The sequence below is a fragment of the Pleurodeles waltl genome, chromosome 2_1, assembly GCF_031143425.1.
Source record: "Pleurodeles waltl isolate 20211129_DDA chromosome 2_1, aPleWal1.hap1.20221129, whole genome shotgun sequence".
In the NCBI taxonomy this organism is placed as follows: Eukaryota; Metazoa; Chordata; class Amphibia; order Caudata; family Salamandridae; genus Pleurodeles; species Pleurodeles waltl.
This window is the reverse complement of record NC_090438.1, coordinates 636,734,385-636,757,914: the sequence shown is the minus strand read 5'-3', so window position 1 is coordinate 636,757,914 and position 23,530 is coordinate 636,734,385. Positions and strand designations below refer to the sequence as shown.

Genomic DNA, 23,530 nt, shown 5'->3' with positions numbered 1-23,530 from the left:
CATATAATTTTAAAAGAACAGCACAAGTGGTCCCACTAAAGCATGTGTACGTAGAACAGGTATAAAAACCTTTTTTTTAACTTTAATACACACCTCAGACAGGAAAATATAATTATTATTGAAGAAAAGAAGAGGTGTTATTAACTTTGAGTTACTGTAAGCTGAAGACAAGTACAGAAGAATGACTAACAAAAGGATAAAGAATGGAAACACAATGGCAAATCAAAGCTTTGATCAACCAGATCTCCACTTAAGGGCACTTTTTAAGCAGATGTAGACTTGTGATCAGGAAAAAATGCTATCACACTACACAAGAGCTAATGGTTCAAGTTGCTGAGCCACTACCTCATGCTGTAGGCTGCGGTACGCAGAAACAAAAAGAACAGACCAATGGATGGAAAGGGATGACCCAATGCCCTTTTATGTATTTCTATATATATTTAATTTTTTGTTTCAAACTATTTCTTATTACATGCAATTGGCAAATGGGTCAACGCTGTGTCTAAGCCAGACCTAATTATGTATATTCTCTCAAAGATAGTCTGTTTACTTTCACAAAATGATTTGTTTTCTCCCATGCAGAGAAGCTCTACTTTTAAGTATGTTTGATTTAAGGAGAGACGTACCAGCTCAGAAAAAATCAAGTTCATTCTAACGTGCCAGTGAATATGAAAGGCCTGTAAAACTAAAGAGATTCATAATTCCAAAACTCCAGCCCAGGATTACTGGCCTTGTAGAAGCACCAGCCTGTTTGCAATGTCCCAAGATTCCTAAAGGGCAGTGCTGCTTGGGAATTAAGGATACTAACAGAGGCGGTCACTCTGCTATGGCGGAGGAGCGTCGCCCCCTCGCCAGCAGCAACCGCTGCAAGTGCTTTAATAATGAAAGGATAATAAACCAAGTTTGATGGGGACGAGGGGAGTGCCCTCAGTGCGCATGTGTGTTTGGCCGCCCTTCTCGGGCCGGCCCAACACACATGCGCACTGTGCTCTCTCCAGCCCGGCACTGTGTTGCCAGGCTGGAGAGAGCAGGCACAGGCTTCCAGTCTGCCTGGGTGCGCCCTGGCTGGCTGCTCCCAGCCAATCCTAATGCTGCTTTGGGTAGTGTCAGGATTGGCCGCAGGGCAGGCTGGGAGCCTGTGCCTGCATGCTCAGGAGATAGAGGAGCAGCGGAGCGGAGGTAACTTTTTAAAAATGTATTTTTTAATGTTATTAACATTCCCCCGCGTGCCGCCCCACCCCCTGTAGCCCCTGCGAGCCACAACTGGATGCTAACATGTTCTAAAAGAGAGCTGTAACTCAATCATTTGATTTGCCAGTTAAATAAAACATTGGAAATCCAAATGGCCGTGCTGCCTCATAATTTTCCGCTGAAGGCATGTTTCTGCCTTTCTTTGGATATGCACTGTGCTTTGCACCAATCAACGCCCAAGAATAAGCTATTTTGACAGAAAAGGTGAGAGAGATCTCCAACGGTTGAGGTGTATCTAATGTGTCATCTAGAAACCTGGCATGTATCCCTAAAATGTACTACTGATTTCCAAGTCGAGCACCTCTTTCTCTGCAGCTTCACACTTTATTTAAAGTATGTGCACAAAGTCTGCCATCATCGTCGAGGTTCGCGGGGTTTGCATTCCACCAAAAGAAAGAGAGCAATAAAATAGCCCTGCCGAACAAGAAATACTGTAAATGGCTTTGAAAAAGGGTAAGGGATTGTCAGTTCCTTCGTAATTGCAAGGGACGTGCTGTACACATCAGATAACCAGCCACCAGTAAACAAAGTACATATTAACAATACAACATTCTTGATTGTGTCCCGCTGGCCATACAACAGAAGGGTGGCGGTGGGTATTGGGTGATGGCCATGGGGCAAGGAGGGAATGTCTTTCCTGCTACATAGTGAGAAGTCCTGCTTGGGCGTGCACAAGGTTGTGCTTCCGATGTGGTAAACATTGCAACACTGATGTCCCGATATCTCCGCAGTGTGTCGGTAGATTTGAAGCAATCACTAGAATCCTTCGCATTGCATTACAGGCTTTGTTCCAAATTACTGTTTGCTATCCTCGGAGATTCCGACTGACGTGACTGACACATGTGCTGACCGCGGGCCCATTGTAAAAAAAAAAGTTATTTCTTGCACAGGTGTCAACGGAGAGACAAAATTAACAAGGAAAGTGGGTGAAAGAAATAAGCGAATCCTCTCCTCGCGCCGGCGTAGGTTGAGGTGTCAATAGATGGACAGCGGTGGAAAGTAGCTGGAGAATGCAAGACAGCTTAGAATATTGACAGCTGTCCGCGTAGGAGAAAGTAAAGAAGGACATTTGACCACGTGCCGCTACCCCGGCATTCGGCTTTACAGAGAGAGGTCGTACCACGATATTCAAGTTTTGAGTCTGTGGTTTTATATTGCATACAGTCAAGTTATTCTTTGTAACAGATGAATGAAAGCATGAGGTTTTGATCACGGAAGAACCCATGTTCTTTGTGCATCGCTGTTTTCGTCAATATTGACTCCGTAAAAAAAGAAAATATATATGAAACAACAACAAATCCATGGAAAAAGAAAGGCAATGTCATCAGCCGATAAACCTAGAAGTGTCAGGATTATATTATTCTAGTCCGAAGGTGCTGGTCTCTTCCACTGCCGTCAACAGCTTCTCATAAAGCATGGAGTACGAAGGGTAGGGCGGAAGATCCAGGCGGTTGAAGCACGTATGTGCCCTACAACAACAAAAGTATGCACGTTGTGAATCGAATTATATCTTAGAATGAACATATTATTTAAAACCTCGTGCCTTACATAAATAGCAACTGAAAAAGTAAAACTAAATGTAACGTATAGTCACCATACGTTGAAAAACGAAATATGCAATGTACAGTTATCAATACGTTTTAATTTGTTTGACTAAATATACCCTACGTTTTGCAATACCACCGAAAACTTGAATAATCAGATGAATAAAACAAAGAAGCAAGGCAGGAAAGCAAATTGACCATAAAAATGCTATTTTACTGACCTGTTTTCAGTTAACCCCTACCTTGCTGTTATGGGCGGTTTTCAACCCTTCGAACAGCCATGCAGATGTGAATAACAGCTGGGGCAAAATCTCAAAATGAAGCCAACTAACGTGGCTTTGGTGGCCTCTGTGGTATCACAGTTTCCTAACATTCTTATTGTGCAGTTGTGAATACAGGGGTCAATGAAACAGAAGGGGGCGGATTATCCAGTGGAAATCAGCTGCTATGTCAAGCTCAGAGTTCAGAAATTAAAATATATTTTATAAGGTAAATAGATGTCTATATATGTACATTAAAGTCCGTTATGGCTAGATATATGCATTTAAAACGTTCAAGTTTGCCAGTTGTCGTTATAGCCACTGTCTCCGCTCTGATGCGCCCCATACTTCTTAACATTGTTTCAGGACACTGTGTTCCGATACGAGGTTGACCAAAGCTAGCCAATTCCAAAGCTTTTTAATTTTTATATCTAATCACAGCACTCCTTAATGTAAGTCTGGTTGTGAATTTGAAGGTTGTTTTTATTGAGGACCTGATGCAAGCCTCAAAGCAGGGCTACCTGTAAAATACTGACTCTCTCTAAGTATAAAAATATGAATATTTTTTTGTTCATTTCATTTTAGCATTCTTTCAAAGTATTACTCGGCTATCCTGATGTTAGTGTGTGGTATGCTACAATAACAGGTGGGCATGCCTGGTATCCTTGCTTGAAACAATTGTAAAAAATCAGCCATAAATGCACTTGAAATTCAACCATTCAGTGACACTAAATAAAATGCAGAACTTCTATCTGCGCCCTAGGATGATGGGGTGGGGAACTGTAGAGAAAGCAATAGCTGAAAACCTGAAAGTAAAGAGGGGGAAGAAGCCTTAAATTAATTAGAAGTAGGGATAGGGGTGGCTTCTCCATTAGGGCGGAGGAGCGTCGCCCCTCCGCCAGCAGCAGGAGCTGCAAAATCTTTGCAAGAAAATAATAATAAACTGTGTTTATTATCGTTTTCTTGTAAAGGGGTGGGGCCACGGGGGTGACGAGCAGTGAGGGGGAGTGCAGGCATTGCACATGCATGTTGGCTGGTCATCTCGGGCCGACAAACACACATGTGCAGTGTGCTCTCTCGAGCCAGGCACTGTGTTTATTATCCTTTCATTGTTAAAGGGGTGGGGCATTGGGTCTGACGGGGACGAGGGGAGAGCACTGCGCACTGCCCTTAGTGTGCATGTGTGTTTGGACGCACCTTCTCGGGCCGGCCAAACAAACATGTGCACTGTGCTCTCTCCAGCCCGGCACTGTGTTGCAGGGCTGGAGAGAGGCTCCCAGTCTGCCTGGGAGCGCCCTGGCTGGCCGCTCCCAGCCAATCCTAATGCTGCTCTGAGCAGCGACAGGATTGGCCGCAGGGCAGGCTGGGAGCCTGTACCTGCATGCTGAGGAGATGGAGGAGTTGCCAGGCTGGAGAGAACATGCACAGGCTCCCAGTCTGCCTGGGAGCGCCCTGGCTGGGTGCTCCCAGCCAATCCCAATGCTGCTCTGAGCAGTGTCAGGATTGGCCACAGGGCAGGCTGGGAGCCTGTGCCTCGCTGCAGTAGGGAAGACAGAGGAGCAGTGCGGCGCTTTGCAGGTAAGTGTTTTTTTATTTAAAAAAAAAATATATCTTAATGTTTATTCCCTCCTTCTCAGTGCGCTACCCTGCCCCTTACGCATGCCGCGAGCCGCCACTGAGTAAGGGGCTTGTCGAGGGCGCAGCACCAGGAGAAATGTAGGGTAGGATCAAGACATGGACAGAGAAGACAGGAGAGAGTGTCATTCAGAGTATCGTACGATAAGAGTGGAAGATTGTAGGGAGGAGAAGGTAGACCAGATGTGAACAGACCATGGGATAAGTGGGGTGGGGGTGATTTATGGTCGAATAAAGATAGTGTGTATACATCGTTTTTCAGCTTTTTGTGGAACTGGATTGGGTTCTTAGAACATGTCAGGTCAACTAGAAGGGAGCTCCAAAGGGAAAAGGGTACTCCAGGAAAGGAGGTTCTTGCCTCTTCATGAGCTTTGATTCTTGTATGTTTTCATTCCCAAATTAGGTCAGCTTCTTGGCCTTTCACTGGCATCCAAGATCTTTCTTGATTATAGAAGGTATTCAGGTTGTTGTAAGTGAAGAGTTTAAAAGATGATGCAAGTCATTTTGAACTTTATCCTGCCTCTAAAAGTCACCAATGGGGATCCCTTTGTACACAGGAAATGTGGTAACATTTCTCATGCTTAAGATAAGCATTGCATCTAGTGAAGAAAGGCTCTGCTTAGGGATAAGAAGGACACTCAGGTGCCACTGAGCTTATATTCCAATCTGCTTAAACCCAGTACTTGTAGTACGTGGTGTAAATCACTAGTCTCAAGAACGGGATTAAGTTTCTGTTTCGGATCTTTTGTTCTTATATGATTAAAAAGAAAAGCTACAAATAGATGCCACCACTGGCATTCCACCACTTCCTTCTAAACTGTGGAGACCCAAGAGGGGTGGGAGAAGTTGGGGGGGTGGCAGCAAGTGAGTGGATATTTCACCACCTCCCTTGGATCCTTGGTGTCCTGAGAGGGTGTTGGATCACAGCTCACTAAAACATTTATCTAACCCCATATTTCCACTGCTCTGATGTAAAACCAGTGAATAACTAAACTAAAGTGGATACTTTCGAATCCAGCATTTAGGATAAGTTCCTGTGGAAGTCAAACACAATAAATGACTTTTCATCAATGTGGAAATGCAAGATAATTTCCAAACTGAGGTAATGTATATATACATCTTTGACTTTGTAAAACTAGTTATATAAGGGAACACCAGAGTTTAGGTCAAAACCCAGTGACTTTGACTTTACCAACACTCAGTCGTCCTGCTCCGCAGTCCCAATCTGTGCTGCTGGCTAATATCTGGGTAATATTTTGTTCTCAAAAAGGCTGAGGCTTAAGGCATGTCTAGCAATTTAGTACTCAATATTAATCAAATGCCAACTCAGAACCTAGGTGTCCTTAACCAATTACCAATTAGGGTAGACTCACTGAGGTGTCTGCATACTTGATGGCGGGAGGTAGCATTTCTTCAAGTGCACCAGATCTCACTACAACATTATAGATTTAGAGGATAACACTGATGCAGTCCAGATATAGCTGTTCTGGAATGTGACAATCCACACCGTTAGTTGAAACTGCTACTGACTAATCAAAGACCTACACTCCATAACTAGACAGCAGCAGAGATCGATGTACGATAGTGTTAAGGATTAAGGTGAACTTGATGGTCTATTTTACCAGATGTAAATTGAAGAAGTAGCAGTATCGACATAGGATTATACTACAGAACATCGAGGAGAAAATATCAAGGTCACACGATAACATGACCAGAATATTGAGGTTCAAAATATGGAGATGGTAAGTGCACAGAGGGAGGTATACCCCATCTACATACATTGAAGATATGAATGTGTGTGTGTGTGTGTGTGTGTAGTTAAGGTACGTGGAGTTAGATATAGAAGACACTTATATAGCTACCTGTCGATATTTTGGTCTTCGATATCCGGGTCACAATATTGTATGACCTCGATAGTCTCGTCTTGATTTTTAAAAACTACACCTGAGCATTGTAGCCCCTACACCTCCTATACTCAGGACTTTCAACAACTATTAAGGACACATATTGGAACACAAATGATGTAATGATTGTACTTTGTTTCACATACGTTCATTTACCTTGAAATGCAATGCAGTCAATCACCTAGAAATCAATCACACAGCACCAAAACAGAGTTTAAGAGAAGACAAATAAATAGCATTGTTTTATGTGATTTCAATTCGTTGTTTAAAAGGTTTATGAAAAGTCACATGGTTGTCAATGCTGAGAATGGAGAGTGGAAGAGAGTTCACATTGGCAAATAGGTAAGAGAAGGTTATTTTGCCAATGCAACATTGATTGACACAAGAAAGGAATAATAAATGGGTTAAGGATGATCTAAAATCCTGTAATGATCATAACTCTGAAGCTTATTATTAATAAAGAAAGGGCCATTCTCTTAATTACCTTCTGACAGACGCAAAGACTGTTCATAAATTTCCACAAAGATACAGGAAGTGTTTTGAGATTAGTAAAATGAAACAAAATGTGTCCATCTAGAGGTTGCCAGAATAATTTGCATTGGTGTAAACATTAGGGGAAGAGATGTGACATGATGACTGTCTTTATGTTGGATGTAGGAAGAAGAGGAAATATTTTACACAGAGAGCAGAAAATAATTAATCAGGTACTAAAACAACTCTTACATTCCTTACAAGGTCAACAGGAACATGTGGGTCACCCATTTTGTGGGCCACCATGAATTAGTCCAGGGTTAGACTGAATTGCTAAAGGCCAATGCTTCAGTTTTATCCCTATTCATCTTCAAATGCACATGGAACATCCAACACAAAATGGTAAGCATACAGTTGTGAAATTGCTTCTGCATGGCAGTTGACAAGTTTTAGAATCTGCTGGGTGTCAATAATTTAACAAAAAAACTAGAACCTTAGAGACTGAGAAAAGGAAGCCAGTGGGTCTTGTGGATGTTAAGCTGGACGGGGCTTGGGGAAGATCCCTGAGGCACAGCATAGACATACACCAGCTCAGAGACGTTCTACTGACTTCAGTCACTCTCCGTGTAGTGAATAGAAGGAGATGAGAGACTATATCAAATGCCAAAGATAGGTCAAGAAGATTGAAGGTGGATTTCCTTTTCGAATCCAGGAAGCTGCAATAAGTTTGACTTATGCTCCATGACAAGGATGGAAGTCAGCTTTAACATTATCAAGAGAGAGTGGATTTCGGCTCCAATGCTAATGACAGGGTATTATTTATGCTTGAGATATGACTTAGTCTAAACATGTCTTACTTTCCATATGCTCTTAAAATAAGGAGTTTTTAGAAGCATGTATGAAGTGCAATATCAACACATGCCTATTTTAGCTGGGAGTGGAAAGAGGGATATTAGTCTTAAATGAAATTGTTAACACTATAGCCTTCTTCCATGTACTGAGCACAGATGCTGATGCAGGCGCAAAGTTGCACAACTTCATGAATTATGTGCTGATGACCTAGTTAACCAAATGATAGGCAATGCTTTTAATGGAGAACCACATTTAATACAATTTAATAGAGGATAAGTGTGATTTAAGGCAAAATTTTCAAAGGTCAAGACACAGGATTACTGAGGTAGATTCTAAAAGTCTGAAGTAGTCAAAGAAAAAAGAAGAGGAGGACCAAAGGAGGAAAAGATCTTGGCTATTGTCGAAAAAAATAAATTTGACAGGCCTTCTTTTAAAAACTATGATGCTGCACTAATAACTTAGAGTACCTTGGGATGAAAAAGGTTGTGCTTGGATGTATGTATTCTTCGCATAACCTGAAGCATGCTGTTAAACGTTTTGATACCTAGAACAAGGTTTCTGCATGTAGAGCCACCATGTACTGTCACTCTGATCTGAGGCTGCTGAATATTCCTTAGTTACACAAATAACCTGTTTTGTAAGGAGACTCAATCTTTGCTTTCTCACTAATGTGCTATTTAATGGTTTTACTACTGCCTCTTCAAACATATAGCTAACCGGCTTCATGTCTGGAACACAACCACTCTGCCGACACGCTGCCTACTAAGCGCTATCACACGCTTCACACATCTCTCATTCACTGATGCACATCCCAGGCACTATACTTGTGTAAAAGGTTTACTTGCTAGAAAGCACACTTCTCTTTGCCAACTGTGTGGCGCAATCCCTCCTCCTCAATTTTATACGTTTAAAACATGGCGGCAGTCTGTCAAGCATGGAGTAAAATATGTTTAATCCCTACTGCCCCTTTTGTGGGTTTAAACTGCATCTCAGTCAAGAGATTTTAGGATGAGGACAAGTAAGTTTTGAATTTGTCTGGTGCCGTAAGGCCACTGCAGTGTGCTAGCTGTATTTAGGTCATGGAACACATTAGCTAACAATGCCAGATTAACAGAGCAGAAGGAGGCATGCGGCCAGCCAGCTCCTTAATTCTTCAGCCTGAGGCTATTGCTCGGTATTCTCAAAAAAGAGATACACTTCACACAGATACCGAGAAAAGCCTCTTGGTGGCTGGCTGTTATTAGAATGTCTCAAAGAGTACAGAATGACTGAGCGACATGGAAAAAATGCCACTGAACTCACTCCTCTTTCTAAATGTGTGTAATCACAACATACATGGTAAATGTAAATTCTGAAAATCTAAAATGAGAATCAAGAGCGTTCCCAGATTTAACATCGTTATTTACATAATCGTCCCTCTTAAGCACTCACTGGATTCATGACACATGAACACATAGGTTCCAAAGGCCCGGGACATCCATGTTTACATTTCCTAGTTGACAATTAGCCACATATTTCTATTAAAAAGTTACATAAAAACTAGGTAGAACATCAGAGCTTGTATTAAAGATAGGGTACAATGTCCATATTTGTGCTGCGGTGCACCTTTGAACAAGGATGCCGAGCGCAAACAGGGACACTGAGTCCTATTGCAATTAATGTGCTGTCCTCAGGGCAGCTGCCAACCCGCTCCTGTTCTGGGAAAGCGCATCTAGTGAAATTAGGGTGACCACCTGGCACTGAGGCAAATTCTGGACAGGACTGTAAAAAATTCAGGACAAAGGGTCAAAATTCAGGACAAAAATTCAGGACAAAGGGTCAAAATTCAGGACAAAAATTCAAGAACAAACGTCAGTTTTATAGACACACGCAAGAGAGGCCATGCGTCACTATGTTGTCAGTGCATTTATTTACTCTTTTTTAACATAGCACTATTAATTCACTGTGGACCTTTTGTGATTGCCTCCTGGTGTGCTACATTCAGGTGTCACATTACGTCCTTGTTCAGTAGTAAATTAATGCCCTTCACGGCAAGGCCATCACCCCTACCCAAATCTACCCGATCTTTCCTGAAGAGAAAGTAACAGCAACATTTTGATTATGTTTCTGAACATTTCAAAACCCCTGGCAAACAGTTTGGGAAACATTAAGGTAATTAACCTTATGCTAGTTTAAACAAATTGAACAAAAACATCTGGCTTACCCCAACCGCCCATGGACTTTCAACCTAATTTTTTTTAAAGAGGCAGGGCAGATGGTGTGGGTGACAGTCTCACACCTAATGACAGGATGTGATGTACCCATAAATAGTCTGTAGTCTCACTGCACTAGAGTGTATGTTTGGGACTCTACGTTTATCTCAGAAATGGGAGCCCGGACTACCAATCAAAGATAATAAAAGAGTAGGATGAAATCGAGATCAAATGGGAGATCCACGGCAAGTAATTCAAAGGATTGTTGCTAACAACTGGATAAATAAAGAAGAGAAGAACAAGGTGGGACAATTCCTAAAATCAGACAAGATGGGTCCACCAAGACTATTTGAAGGTATTGGGTACCTGGGGAGTTGTCTGCACACAGGAGCAAAACAGAAGGGGCACTGTCAAGTGGTTGAACAATCAACACCCATCCACCTTGGCAAACTCTTCTGGTGCAATGGTTCGCTGTTAGTGCTTGTGAAGGGTGAGCAGGGGCCAGACCCCTTGCAAGGTTGTGCAAGGCAATTGCCCACTTAGTCCATGTCTTTATATGGTTTTGAAATTGAGGAAAAGCCAAACTAGAGATCTGGGTTATCCCTAAGTGTCAAGTACACATAGAATCTTCAAAATATTTGGGATGTAAATTGCACAAACAAAATTTACAAATTTTAAAATGTAATTAGTGTTTCTTTAACATATGGCACTGTTTTCACCTTCATACACAATTAGATCTCAGATTGAACTGGGAACCAGTTACCTTTCGACACCTAATGATTAATATCTACCATTCTTACACTGATTTCCAGTATGAAAATCTCGGCAGAGCGAACGGTCCCTCCAAGCCCAGTTTGCTTTTTGGTCTTCTCTTCTGCTTTCTGTAGAGGCCATGTGGCACTAGCGAAGATGATGTGCTACCACAATGATAGTATTATTTTGCAAACCTTCCCCTGCTCATCCTTCATTCTTTCTTCAGACAGGCCACACATCTGATTTGGTCACTGCTGCGCCATCGGGAGCTCTTTCCACTCTAAAGCTAACTGTGACTGCGGGTGGATTAGATCTTCTGGACTTAGAATGCTTTTATTCAGCTGCAGATGTCCAATGGGTGGCTCACTGGCTTTCTGCCCACCTCCCTGCATGAGATGGGGTTTACCAGTAAAGACTTTTAAGGAAGGCTTAATGCACTGCTCATCGTTTCCTACTGACCATTCTATGGATCACCATCCGGGGTTATCATGCATGGCTTTCTCTTGCCTTGCCAGAACCTGTAAACTCACTGACACGAAGAAACCCTATGCTCCTGCACTACCTTTGCTAAGCCTTCCCTCTCGCACAGGATGGCTGTGCTCAGAGCAACTCCATCAGTGGCATGTTGCAGGTGTCTTAAAATTGGGGACTTTGTTTCTGAACAGTGAGCTACTAAATTTCCAAACCCTTGTGGCAGTCTACCATCTTCACCCCGGTCAACTCCTTACTTACAGCCACCTTAAATAATCATTAAATGCCCTATTTCATGTCTGCTACCTAGCACTAACCCTACAAGAGGTGTGCCAGAAGCTCTGTACCATAGGAAATGGTGGCAAACTGATGGAATGGGTGTACAGACCTATCCTGCAACATGGAAACCACTCCAGGTCTTCTTGTCATACTGCCTGGGTGATTGATGTACCAAACCTCTGCAAGATATGGACTAAAATACTGGACTTTCCCCACAAAGTATCCCACAGCTGTCACTTTAAGTAAATTCATAGTGCTCCCTTGTGAATGCATTCTGCCCGTTGCTTGCCATTGGCCTTGTGGTTTGTAACTCACAATTTGTTGCTTTCAATTTGCTGGCTTTATTTGTTTTAGGCTATGCAGCTTGAATTCCTCCCTTCCCTTGCCAAAACCTTATTTACAGTATCCTGCTGAGTGCTCCCTTTCTGTAAACAGGCCTGTAAATCTTGTTCTTATGTTATCATATTTGCTGTGCATTCAAAGAACAAAGTCAAATGTCAGGATCTGTCTTAGGTGGGAACTTAGTGTTTACTTTCCTTTCTCTGACTTCAAAGTGAGAGGATTTATGAAACAACTGTGCTGGAAACAAATACCTTTACATGATTAAAACAAATCATTGCATTAGCTGATGCAATTTCCACACATCATTGTCTCTGCACAATATAGTTTGATTTGAAAAACTGTATATCTGTGCAAATGTAATGGTCATTTCAATCAAAAATGTGTTGTCTGTAATGGCAGTGTGTTACTACACCATGCATGCTCCACTCCACTCTGCTCTGCACCACTCTACACCACTGAACCCTACTCTGTATCCCTCCACTTTACGCCACTCCATGCCACTGCACTCTTCTCCATTCGGAACCACTCCACATTATGCCACTGCACTCTAAGCTAATACACTCTATTCTAATGCACTTTACTCTGTAACACTCAACTCTATGCCCCTGCACTCTACATCAATACACTGTACATCCTTCTAATCTACTCTGCACCTCTGCACTCTATGCCCCGGCACTCTACACTACTTTACTCTATGCTATCACACTCTATGCCACTTTATGCAACTCCACTCTAACCTGCACTTCTCCACTCTAAGCCACCTCACTCTAGTGTGAAATAATCTACTTTATGCCACTGCATTCTATGCCACTGCACTCTACCCTGCACCTCTCCACTCTATGCAACTGCACTATACTCTGAAACAATCTATTCTACGCCACTGTACTCTATACCACTCTGACCACTGCACTCTAGTTCAATGCACTCTACACCACTGCAAGCTAACACTCTGCAACACTGCTCTGGCCGCCACTATACTCTACACCACTCTGCTCTGTACTACTGCATTTTGCACCAATATACTCTATTCCACTGCATTCTTTGCCACTCTACTCTGCCCAATGCCACTCTATGCAACTGCACTCTACACCAGTGTACTCTAAACAACTGCACTGCCCTTTACTCTGCACCACTGTACTCTATGCCACTGTTCTCTGTACCACTCTACACCACTGCACTGACACTCTACTCTGCAACTCTGCACTCTACACCACTCTACTCTATGCCACTGCACTCTAGGCACTATACTCTACTCTTCACCTCTCTACAATACTCCACTCTGCACCACTCTACACCACTACACTCTATGCCACATGAGTCTACTCTGCACTCTATGACACTGCACCACTCTGCATTACTGCACTCTCTGCTACTCTATTGTATGCCACTCTACTCCACTGCACTCTATGTAACTCTACCCCATGCCACTCTATGCCACTGCACTCTGCGCCAATGCACTCTAAACAACTGCACGCCACTGCCCTCTACTCTGTACCACTGTACTCTACGCCACTGCTCTGTGCCACTCTACTCCACAAAACATCACTGCACTGACACTCTACTCTGCAGTGTTGCACTCTCCACCACCGTACTATACACCAATGTACTATGTACTACTGCATTCTATGCCACTGCACTCTATGCCACTCTACTCTGCATCACTCCACTCTACAGCACTTTGCCCTACTCTGCACCACTCTACACTACACCACTGCACTCCCTGCAACGTGAGTCTACTCTGCAATCTATGCCACTGCACCACTCTACACTACTGCTCTCTCTGCCACTCTATTGTATGCCACTCTACTCCACTGCACTCTATGCCACTCTACTCTGTCCCATGCCACTCCATGCCACTGCACTCTAAACCACTGCACTCTACCCTAACGCACTCTAAACAACTGCACTGTACCCCACTGCACTGTACTTTGCACCACTGGGCTCTACGCCACTGCTCCTATGCTACTCTACTCAACACCACACCACTATGCCACTAGCTTTAAGCCATGCTGAACAGCAGCTACTCTGGTGTATAACATGGCTAATGGCTAAAACACATTTGCAAAGCCAATAACTCTTTCGTAGATGAGACCTACTGGCTTTGCCAATGTTTGTTAGTACTATGAGGTACTGAGGTACCTGAAAGAACTGTAAAAAATACAATTACACCATAATAAAGGCTGCTACAAAATGCGCAAATACATTTCGGTTAAATTAAAAAAAAGGTGCTTCTCAAATACAGATTTGAATAATATACAGTTTCTACCTAGTGCTAAAAAAATGTTATAACACTCCATTAACACCACACACTCCACAGCTCACCTTGGAAAACCATTACAATACCTCTCTGAAAGAAATATCTTTGCCACCAGAAAACTTCAAGTGGCTCCTTTTAGTAAATTCAATGCAGGTTTTCAAGCCCCTTTGTATTTGCAGATTTACCAGTTGCCCACATTTGCATGTATTTAGGGAAGGAGACCCCCTGGAAAGAAGGCCTTTTCTTATCTATCTGCCCCTCCCTCCCTCAGAGCACAGGAGACCCCCTGCCTTCCAGCTCAGCTGGGGAAACTCCTCTGCCTGTAATTTCGCCCTGCCTTCGTTGCCCTTTAGGTGAAAGGCTAAAATTACGGACAAATGCCGTCCGTTAAAGCTTTCATCACGGACAACGGAGAGCAGGGCGAAATTACGGACAGTCCGTGAAATTTACGGACGGGTGGTCACCCTAAGTGAAATATGGAGCGGCTGTTTACTAGCCGCACTGTGTCTCACAGTGCAGACGGCATGGTTCCTGCACTTCAAAGAGGGGAGAGAGATCCCCTAGCAGTCAGGTGTAGTGAGTGACTGCACCTGCCTGCAGGAGGATGTTTTGGGGGCCCAAGGATGCCCCCTCACGCTCCTCGTAGAGGGCTTCCTAACAGTAAACTACATTTTTGTGGGGCACTGTTGATGCACCTCGTACGGGCATGGGAGTGGAGGCAAAGTGATTTTCTCATTTACATGGGGCCATGCCCAGTCACGGCTTGCGGTGTTAGAGGAGTAGGGGTGGCACACACAGGGGGAGGTGAAAGGGGGGGTGGAATATCAATAAAATTAAAAGAAAAAAAGAAAATAAACTTACCCTAAAGATGTGCATGCCGCGCAGCGTCCTGCTCCTCTTCTGGCTGGCACAGGCTCCCATCTTGCCCTGCACCCAATCCTGACGCTGCTCAAAGTAGCGTCTGGCTTGGCCGTGTTGCTGGGCTGGAGAGAGCCCTGTGTGCATGTGTGTTTGGCCGGCCCGAGACGACCAGCCAAAAACACATGCGCTCTGAGAGGGAGTTCTCAGCACTCCCCATCCCACTCATCACCCCCATGGCCCTGCCCCTTTATAAGGAAACAATAATAAATGCTGCTTATCATTTTTTCCTTAAAAAGGTTTTGCAGCTTCCGCTGCTGGCGGAGGGGAGGTGGTTGTGACCCTCCTCCGCATTCATGGAAGAGCCGCCCCTGGCCATGCCCCTAAGCACATGAGGGAACACCCTCTGAAAAAAGCATTCGCATTTGCACTACCACTACCCTTGTTATAGAAGGGACTGCACAAACATCTGCAGCTCTGTCTGTAATACCTTAGTGCCTTGGGCGACGCACAAAGCTCGTTCACACAGCCATTGTACCCTTGGGGGACTATTTGTATTACAGCCCCAGGAGGATTCTAGTTCATGTGCAGAAGAGCACACAGTGCTTGACTGTAGCAACATTCTCTGAGATTGAAGAGCAGTGCCAGGATAAAATAGAATGGATGAAGACAGCAATCAAAGCACACAGATGTCTATCTGAGATTTAAAAGCAGCATGATTGTAGATAGCATCCTCAGCACATGTAGATCTGTTCTCCATAATATTGCTCTCGACACTAAGGAACACCACCAACACCGGAGGATGGAGCAGCATAGTAAGGATGCATACTCCCTGCCAAAGATGGCCTTGCCTAAACTGCCTCACACGCAAAGAAAGAATTGTGTTCCCAGGCAAGTGGGTTAGGAGGTGTGATGGAATGCAGAAAAGATCAGGACAGTGGATACAACATTGCTGGGGTACTGTACGTGAGAGTAAATGACGATGGAAGACACTGTAAGGCCATAGAAATCAAAACCCAAGTCAGAAGTCTGGTTCAGCAAGTGGGGAACCAACCTCTTCCATCCACAGGTCTGCCCTTGAAAGGACTGGGACACACACTGGCAGCAATGCTTTCCTTCTCCGTGGCCTGCTGTCACAAAGTGGCAGATGTGGAGGGAAGTCCTCCTGTCACCGCCTATGCAAGCGCATTCATCACTAAGGACATAAGCAGTGGTGACAGTCTTGTATATATGCTTTTTTTAGTTTTAACGCACAAGTGCAAATGTCTTGTGAGCAGTGGTCAGTTTATGTAGCTGGTCCCTTTCCTGAAAGATAATTTGTCCTACAAGAATGCAAAGTATTTACGGCCATATTTACAAGACCCTAGCGCCTCCTGCACGACACTAGTGTAATTTGTTTTATACTAATGTGGCTCAAGGAAGCAATTTTCACTATCCCATATTTACAAAGTGGTGCAATGCATGCATTGCACCACTTTGCGATCCCTAACCCCACATTATGCCTGTGCCAGGCATAATGTATGCAAGGGGGGGCGTTCTGGCGATAGGTCCGCAAGAAGTTCCCTCTGCATGTATCAGTCTTGATGTTAGCATCTGCTCATTCATGCATATTCTGAGGACACCACGATTACAGACATCGTCCATTGCATAAACTTGATGCTAGACGCATGTTTTTTTATCACCAAACCTCTTACACCCACCAGCCACACGCCCTCTACAATGGACTTTATGGCCTCCGCTACCAACTTATTGCAATTGCTAGAAGGGTTAGTACATTTCAAGTATGGGAACGTCAAACATGCATCTCAGTTGCCCATACTAAGGCTTGTTTGAGTAGCTCCTTGAAGGTCCTCTTTCAGGTGTCATTATTCACATCCACTGTGTAAGAGGCCCCCACAGCCCCTGTGTTGCGGGGGGGAGGGTTAGCCGAGCTCCAGGGGAACGCCTCAACACAGTAGCTGGACTTAAGAGCTTCTGAGTAAGTCGAGAGTGGGGCCCTTCCATATACCTTGCAAGGGGACCACCTCAAGTTTCGTTATTCCACTGGAGTCCACGTTCATATGCACTGTGTATGAAGCAGTTGGGAGTCAATAGTTATGTGCAATGTGGGGTCAATATTCGGATGCCCTGTACATGATGTATTTGCGAAGTCAATATTCACATGTACTGTCCATGAAGTATTGAGAAAGATCTGTCCATTTAGGGATATTTCTGTTGTAATCAATAGGGAGTAGACCAAGGAGGAGAACATGTGTAGCAGCTAAGGGCCTGATTGGTAATGAAAAATACTCTAATTTCTAATGGAAACTCTGAATATGGAGTAGAAGCCACCGAATAAATTTCGTCCACCATTGAGACAGTATTGTAAAGGAAATTCCGCAGGAAAGTCCCTCAAAATTACCCCAAGCTTCCAATTTCGGCTTTCCCGAGGATCAAACAGAATTTATGCTTGACATAAGACTTCATCTACACATGTTTCACTTTCCATAGTTCTTAAAAGTATGTATGAAGCGTTATAGCCACATGAACACATTTATGCTATGCAATCAAATGAAAAATCTTTTTGGCCTCTGAAACTAGTCCACGTTTCTTTTAACATCAAATATATAGTTTAAAACGCAAATGACAGATTCAATTTACTTTCAAGGCTTAGAGACCTCAATCACCATTTCTGCCCAGGAAAAGGAAAGGCCATAAATTGTTTCAATCAATAAACAAGATGCACCAAACCCAATATGCTCAGTTTTGATATGATCAATTCATGGAAAGAGCACCCAAAACTTTGGCAGTTTATCAGTCAATGTTGTAAGAGAAAAATATACCTTGGAAGTGATGTGATTTTTCCCCATTTCTCTATGCAAAACCGTCGAAGCCCATTGCTTCCTCGAAGAGCGGAAAACCCTTCGTATGGCACGCTGGATGTTCCGGTGACGAACTGTAGTAACCGCAGTCTTTGTTCGTTGTTGAACCTCTCGACTGCTGCCCAGAACCACCGTACAACTATGTGTCCGTCATGGTACCCTACAAGAAAGGAGCAATATGTGATTGGGAAGGGGTCCATCGTTTTGTAACTGGCTCATTTGATTTACCTGAAATTAAACAGAAACCTAGTACAATATTGAATTAACAGTTTCGAGGGAGTGTATCGAGCAGACATGCTCCAGGGACTTAAATATCACATCTAAGAGCCGCTGACCCCCAAGTATGCTTTGTATCTCCTTGGAAGCTTCAGACTGGAACAGCAGCGAGCAAAACTTTCATGCGTGAGCCCCCTCACCCACCCACCTACCTCCCACAGAAAGGTTGAAGGTGACTGGGGGTTATCACCCGAGGACAAGTTAGGAAAAACATGTGGCCAAAGATTGTATTTGCAGGCCAGTTTTCAAAAACATTGTCTAAGAGGTAATACTTTTTACCTGTCGTTCTAAAGAATAAGACATTAAGGGGCAGATTTAAGAAAAGTGGTGCTGCACCCAATACAGCAGCACTTTTCTTGCACCCCTTAACGCCCCCCTTAACGCCACTATGTGTGCGCTCAAATTTTCGACGTTAGTTCGGAGCTTTGCAGGATTAGCGTACATTTGTTTTATTCTAATCCTGCAAAGTCCATTGAGGCCCATTATGAATAAATGTGTGCCTCCTTTTAACGCCTGCTCTGAGCAGGCATTAAAAGTGCCCCCCCTTAATGGAAGTGTGCCACCTATGTATATATTATTCATGACGCATGCATAATGTAGTGCAAACGGTTACCAAGTGGAGCAATGCATGCATTGCGCCACTTTGTAGATCTGGTGCGGGGTAAAGGCCATCTTAGCGTAAAAAAATGACACTAAGGTGGTGACAAGGTGGCGCAAGGCCCTCTTAAATCAGTGTTGAAATATTCTAATACTTCTTGTTAGGTGAGCGAACCTAACTCTCAGTGTTAAGAGCTTCACTGGGGGTGATCTGGCTTGACTGGCAAGCCACACATTCTACAGACAGTTCAAATAATATTAAGCTTGAGTTTGTGTGTGCAGTTCGGCAAATCACTGATCAATTCTCAAAATGCAAAACATTCCTCTCTTCACCATAGATTCTACTTCTGGTCATTTTGCTTCTTAGCAGATTTTCATTCATACAATCTATTTGGAAGGGGCAGGATAGGAAAATCAAATTTCACACTCTCATAAACACAGGCTTTAGACACCAGAGGAAACCCCAGAGGATAAATGCACCAGAGGCCACCACTTAAATTACACAGTCCTCATAGGTACAGAGATCAGACGTCTCCCCGAAGATAGCAATCAATATAAAAAAATCACCATAGCAGGAAGTTAGTGTTCTCCAGACTCAAGAACACAATGCATAACACCACCAATATGTGAAACAAACCCAGGAGGACCCAACTGATGAACTATCAGCTTTGAATATTTTTGGAAATTCACTATTGTTCCCTGAAGCATCAGCTTGGCTGTATGAAGCTGGCTCTTTATATAGTATGTCAAAATGAAATATACTGTGAAAAGAGCTGTTTTATGGGGTACTGTGCTCGAACAGCCTTAGGTTTATCAGTGAGGAATGTTTGACATTTACCATAGGCACACACTCAATAAATAAGACACACGACTCAAAAAAGAGATCCACCACAATTTACAAAAATAGCAAGTATCTTTATGTATATTTAGGCACCAGAATCAATACGATCAGGTAAGAACGTTTTGCAATAGAAATTATCAAAAGTTTGAAAAATCGACAAAGTGCAATTTTCTGAAGCTGCAATGTTATCTTATGGGAAAGAAAACATATACCGCAAATAGGTACTCCACAGCAACCAACTTACAGGACCAATCTTCCTGACTTAGGGTGAGTATGGGGCAGGGTCCTAGGCCACACCAATAGGTCACCTTGGGTGGAACTGGGGTAGCCGGGTGCAGTGATACAGTTCAGCGTTAGGTTCCCTGTTTAAGTCAATGAGAATTGGTCCGGGTCAAAAGATGCTGCAGGTGAGGATTAGGGGACCAGGCAGGGTGAACCACTGAGTGGGCTCAATTCTTGCGATGCACAGGGACGCAGGGAAACCACCGGACCTCTTCTGGGGAGTCTGGATGCAGAGGGTTCTTGGCCCATCAGGTTTCCGTCGCCGGAGGCGGTCGAGGTGGAGGGACCCTGCAGAAACAGGCGGAAGACATGGACTAGGGGACCATTCTGGCTGAATCAACAAGTGGGCTCAGGTCTCATGAGCCTGGGGGATGCAGGGACACCAGTGGTCCTCTTCTCCTCGGTCGGGGGGGTCTGGGTGCAGAGGTGCAGTGGACTGGCAGGTTCCCATCACCAGAGACGGTTGAGGGGGGCCTGAACAAAGAGGCTGCAGGGTTCGGTGTGTAGGTCGCAGTGGGGGAAACCCACAATGGATTTTGTCTCTGGAGAGGCTGGGGACCACGTTGGTACTATTGGCCCACTTCAACTCAGGCTATGGGGCACAGGTGCAGTGGTACTGTCCAGTGTCAGGTTTTGGCAGTCCGGAGGGCTCTTCAGGGTTCCTTGGGTGCCTGCAAGGATACAGGAAAGCAGCTCCGCTACCCCACAGGAATTCTTTGCACTGGGGTGAAGGCTGGCAGTCTTCCCACGCTTTTGGAAGGTTCATCTGCTGGAGGATGAGGTGTCTTTCTCACAATTGTTAAAGTCAGTAGGCAGGCTGGCATAGTTGTCACTGAGATGGTCACTAGCCTACAGTTCTTGCCTTTTACGTCTCTGGAGTGTCTTTCTTCTTCAGGTCAGCAGGATCTAATTTTCTGGTGCCAAGGCTCACCTAAATACTGAACTTAGCAATGATAAGGGAGTGCAGGGTCATAGCCAACGGGCTACTTACCCCTGAGGTTATTACTCTCCCTATATGACCACTTCCAGGGGGAAGTGGGCATAACCCTGTCCCAGAGTTCCAGTTCTGCCAAGATGGCAGTCATTGAAATTTCATGTCCACATCAGGCAGCTCATCTTAAGCGTGGCACTGACCTGAGAGTGTACCTACTACTAGACTACTAGTTTTCCTGCCTGTCTGGGTGCAGAATGGGCCCTGCGCCAGGGGGTTCAGCACCTCACTTCTAAAAGAAGGCAGATCTGCATACCAAGTGTGGAGGGCTTCTCTGAAGCCCCCTGCTTTGGAATGCAGATTTGCAGGTCATCCTGATGGGACGGGTGTGTTAACACCCCTACCAGAGCAGGCTTTGTTCTGACTGCCCGAGAGCAGAGGCTCTCACCTTTGGAGGTCAGAAACCTATCTGTTGGTGGAAGGCTAATTGAAACTAGTCAGCCAGCACAAGGAAGGTAGGTTTTTCAAGGGGCACCTCTAAGGTGCCCTCTGGGTGCATGTATTAATAAATCCATCATTGGAATCAGTGCTGGTTTATTAGTAGGATCCCTATTTTCAGTGAAGCTATCATGTAGCTGGGGAACTCGTATTGACCAGTGTCCAGCTCATACCCTTAAAATGGCTTCCCTCACTACTCACTATGTCTAAGAATCAACAAAGACATAGCAGGGGCATATCTACTCTTGTAGATATGTCCACCCATGTAATATAATGCACCCTGCCTTTAGGGCTGTAAGGCCTGCTCTAGGGGTGAATTACATATATTGCATGCAGTGGTAGAGGACATGGCACACAGGCTGTGTGCTATGTCGTGTTTTCACTTTTTGCTGCACCAAGACACGCAGCCTGCAATTACAGTCTGCATGTGCTAGGTGGGGGGTCCCTGAGGGTGGTACAATACATGTCGGAGCCCTTGGGGACCCCCTTTGGTATCCATGCCCTAAGAACCAGGGGAACCATTTACTAGGGACTTACAGAGGTGCCAACGGTGTTGCCAATTGAGGAACAATTGCACAGTTTTAATTTAAGGAAAGAGATCTAGCACTGGAGACCTGGACAGCGGGTACCCAGTGCACTTTCAGTCAAAATTACATCAATTACCAGGCAAAAAGTGGGAGTGACCATGTCAAAAATGGGCACTTTCCTACATTGGAATTTCCTGAAATTTTCCCATTAAATACTAGTTTTCCTTTTTTGGTAATTAGACTAATGTTTTCCCACGCAAAGCCTTTCGTTTTCTAAAATTACACTCTTTATTCCCCTAACACACCTTTTCATTATTACCATTTATATCATATCCTCCTGCGCAATCCTAATATGTCAGGGACAGCTTTAAATGTCCAGTTTCAGCATGATATGCTCAGGTTCAGTCTTTAATGCTCAGGGTTAGCCTCACATTCTGTGTATCCCATCATATGCGTGAGATAACCATCCTATGTGAGGTATAGCCCACATATGTTTGAGAAGGCCAACATATGCATGGATGGCTACCAAATGAGTGTGGGGAGCACAGGGTGACAGGGCAGGCCACAAGCTGACACTGGTGTCTGTGACTTGTCCAGGGAACTTCATAAGCCAAGGAGGCCCAAGAGGAAGTAAGCGGTGCTCATCAGATGTCACTGTATTTAAGGGATGCTCAGAATATGCCAGTGTTCCTTAATATACCTGGGATGGCAACCAGGTGCTAGAAGCGGCCACTACATTACTGATATGACTATTTGCAAGCGATGCCCATGCAATTCCAGAGATAACCATTGTATATCAGGGATGCACATCATTGCCGGGGATGAACAGTAAATGCCAACGGTGCCCTCCATATGTCATTATCATTCACACCATGCCACTTGTGATCAGTTAGATCGGTATGCTGTTTCACCTAACCTCTAATAAGGTCCTTTAGGTAATCAAGCTCCAGGCTAAAAAATCATTTTTTTTGTGATGTACTGTGTATCACTGAGGTAATTACTAACCAAGATGTCGGTGTTTATGTTTTAGCACTTTACCTCCACGATATTCTGTATTATTCCGCCAGTCATTAAGATCTATTTCAGCTGTACCAGCAATAACCAGCTCCAGTTCCCGGGCATCAAAGACTGAAACAAGTCGTGAGTCCACAACCTGAAATACAAAAACCCACTTAGCAACTATGATGTTTCACTCCACAGAATTCATGGAACTCCAAAATATCATGATGCAGCGACATTGCTGAGAATCAGGTTGCCACCTCAAAATGTTGTATCTGTAATTGTAATCATGCATATTAGCATTCATTTAGGATCTACTCGATTTCATATATGCATGTTTCAATAATTCCAGCTGCTCTGTTGTGCATTAGAATAGGAGTATGCCTCAAAAAATGGACGTAAGGTGTCTATGTAACAGTAGAGACAACATTGCACTACAACGATTACAGTTTTTGGAACTGAATAATGTTTGTTGATTTGGGGCTGTGCTGAATCAGCACAGTGCAAAGCACACACAAGATTTTGTGATCCACTGCTTGTAATTAATATATTAGTACAATCTTTATATCCTTGAATCGTCACTTGATGAGACAATAGACATCCACTTAAACTACTCACTACTGAAAGTGGTATTCTCCATTATAACGGT

The 23,530-nt window shown here is 44.0% G+C and overlaps 1 protein-coding gene across 1 annotated transcript in view; it reads right to left on the bottom strand.

Annotated features, from left to right (window-relative positions):
* Window positions 1-1,558: 1,558 nt before the first annotated feature.
* Window positions 1,559-23,530, bottom strand: part of HECW1 (HECT, C2 and WW domain containing E3 ubiquitin protein ligase 1) — a 1,026,664-nt gene continuing 1,004,692 nt past the window's right edge. Inside the window, exons 28-30 of the mRNA XM_069216002.1 lie at window positions 22,921-23,035; window positions 17,892-18,090; window positions 1,559-2,720 (exon numbers count right to left, since the gene is read on the bottom strand). Of these exons, the coding sequence (XP_069072103.1) occupies window positions 2,609-2,720; window positions 17,892-18,090; window positions 22,921-23,035 (426 nt within the window). The 3' untranslated portion in view covers window positions 1,559-2,608. The remainder of the gene's footprint in view (window positions 2,721-17,891; window positions 18,091-22,920; window positions 23,036-23,530) is intronic.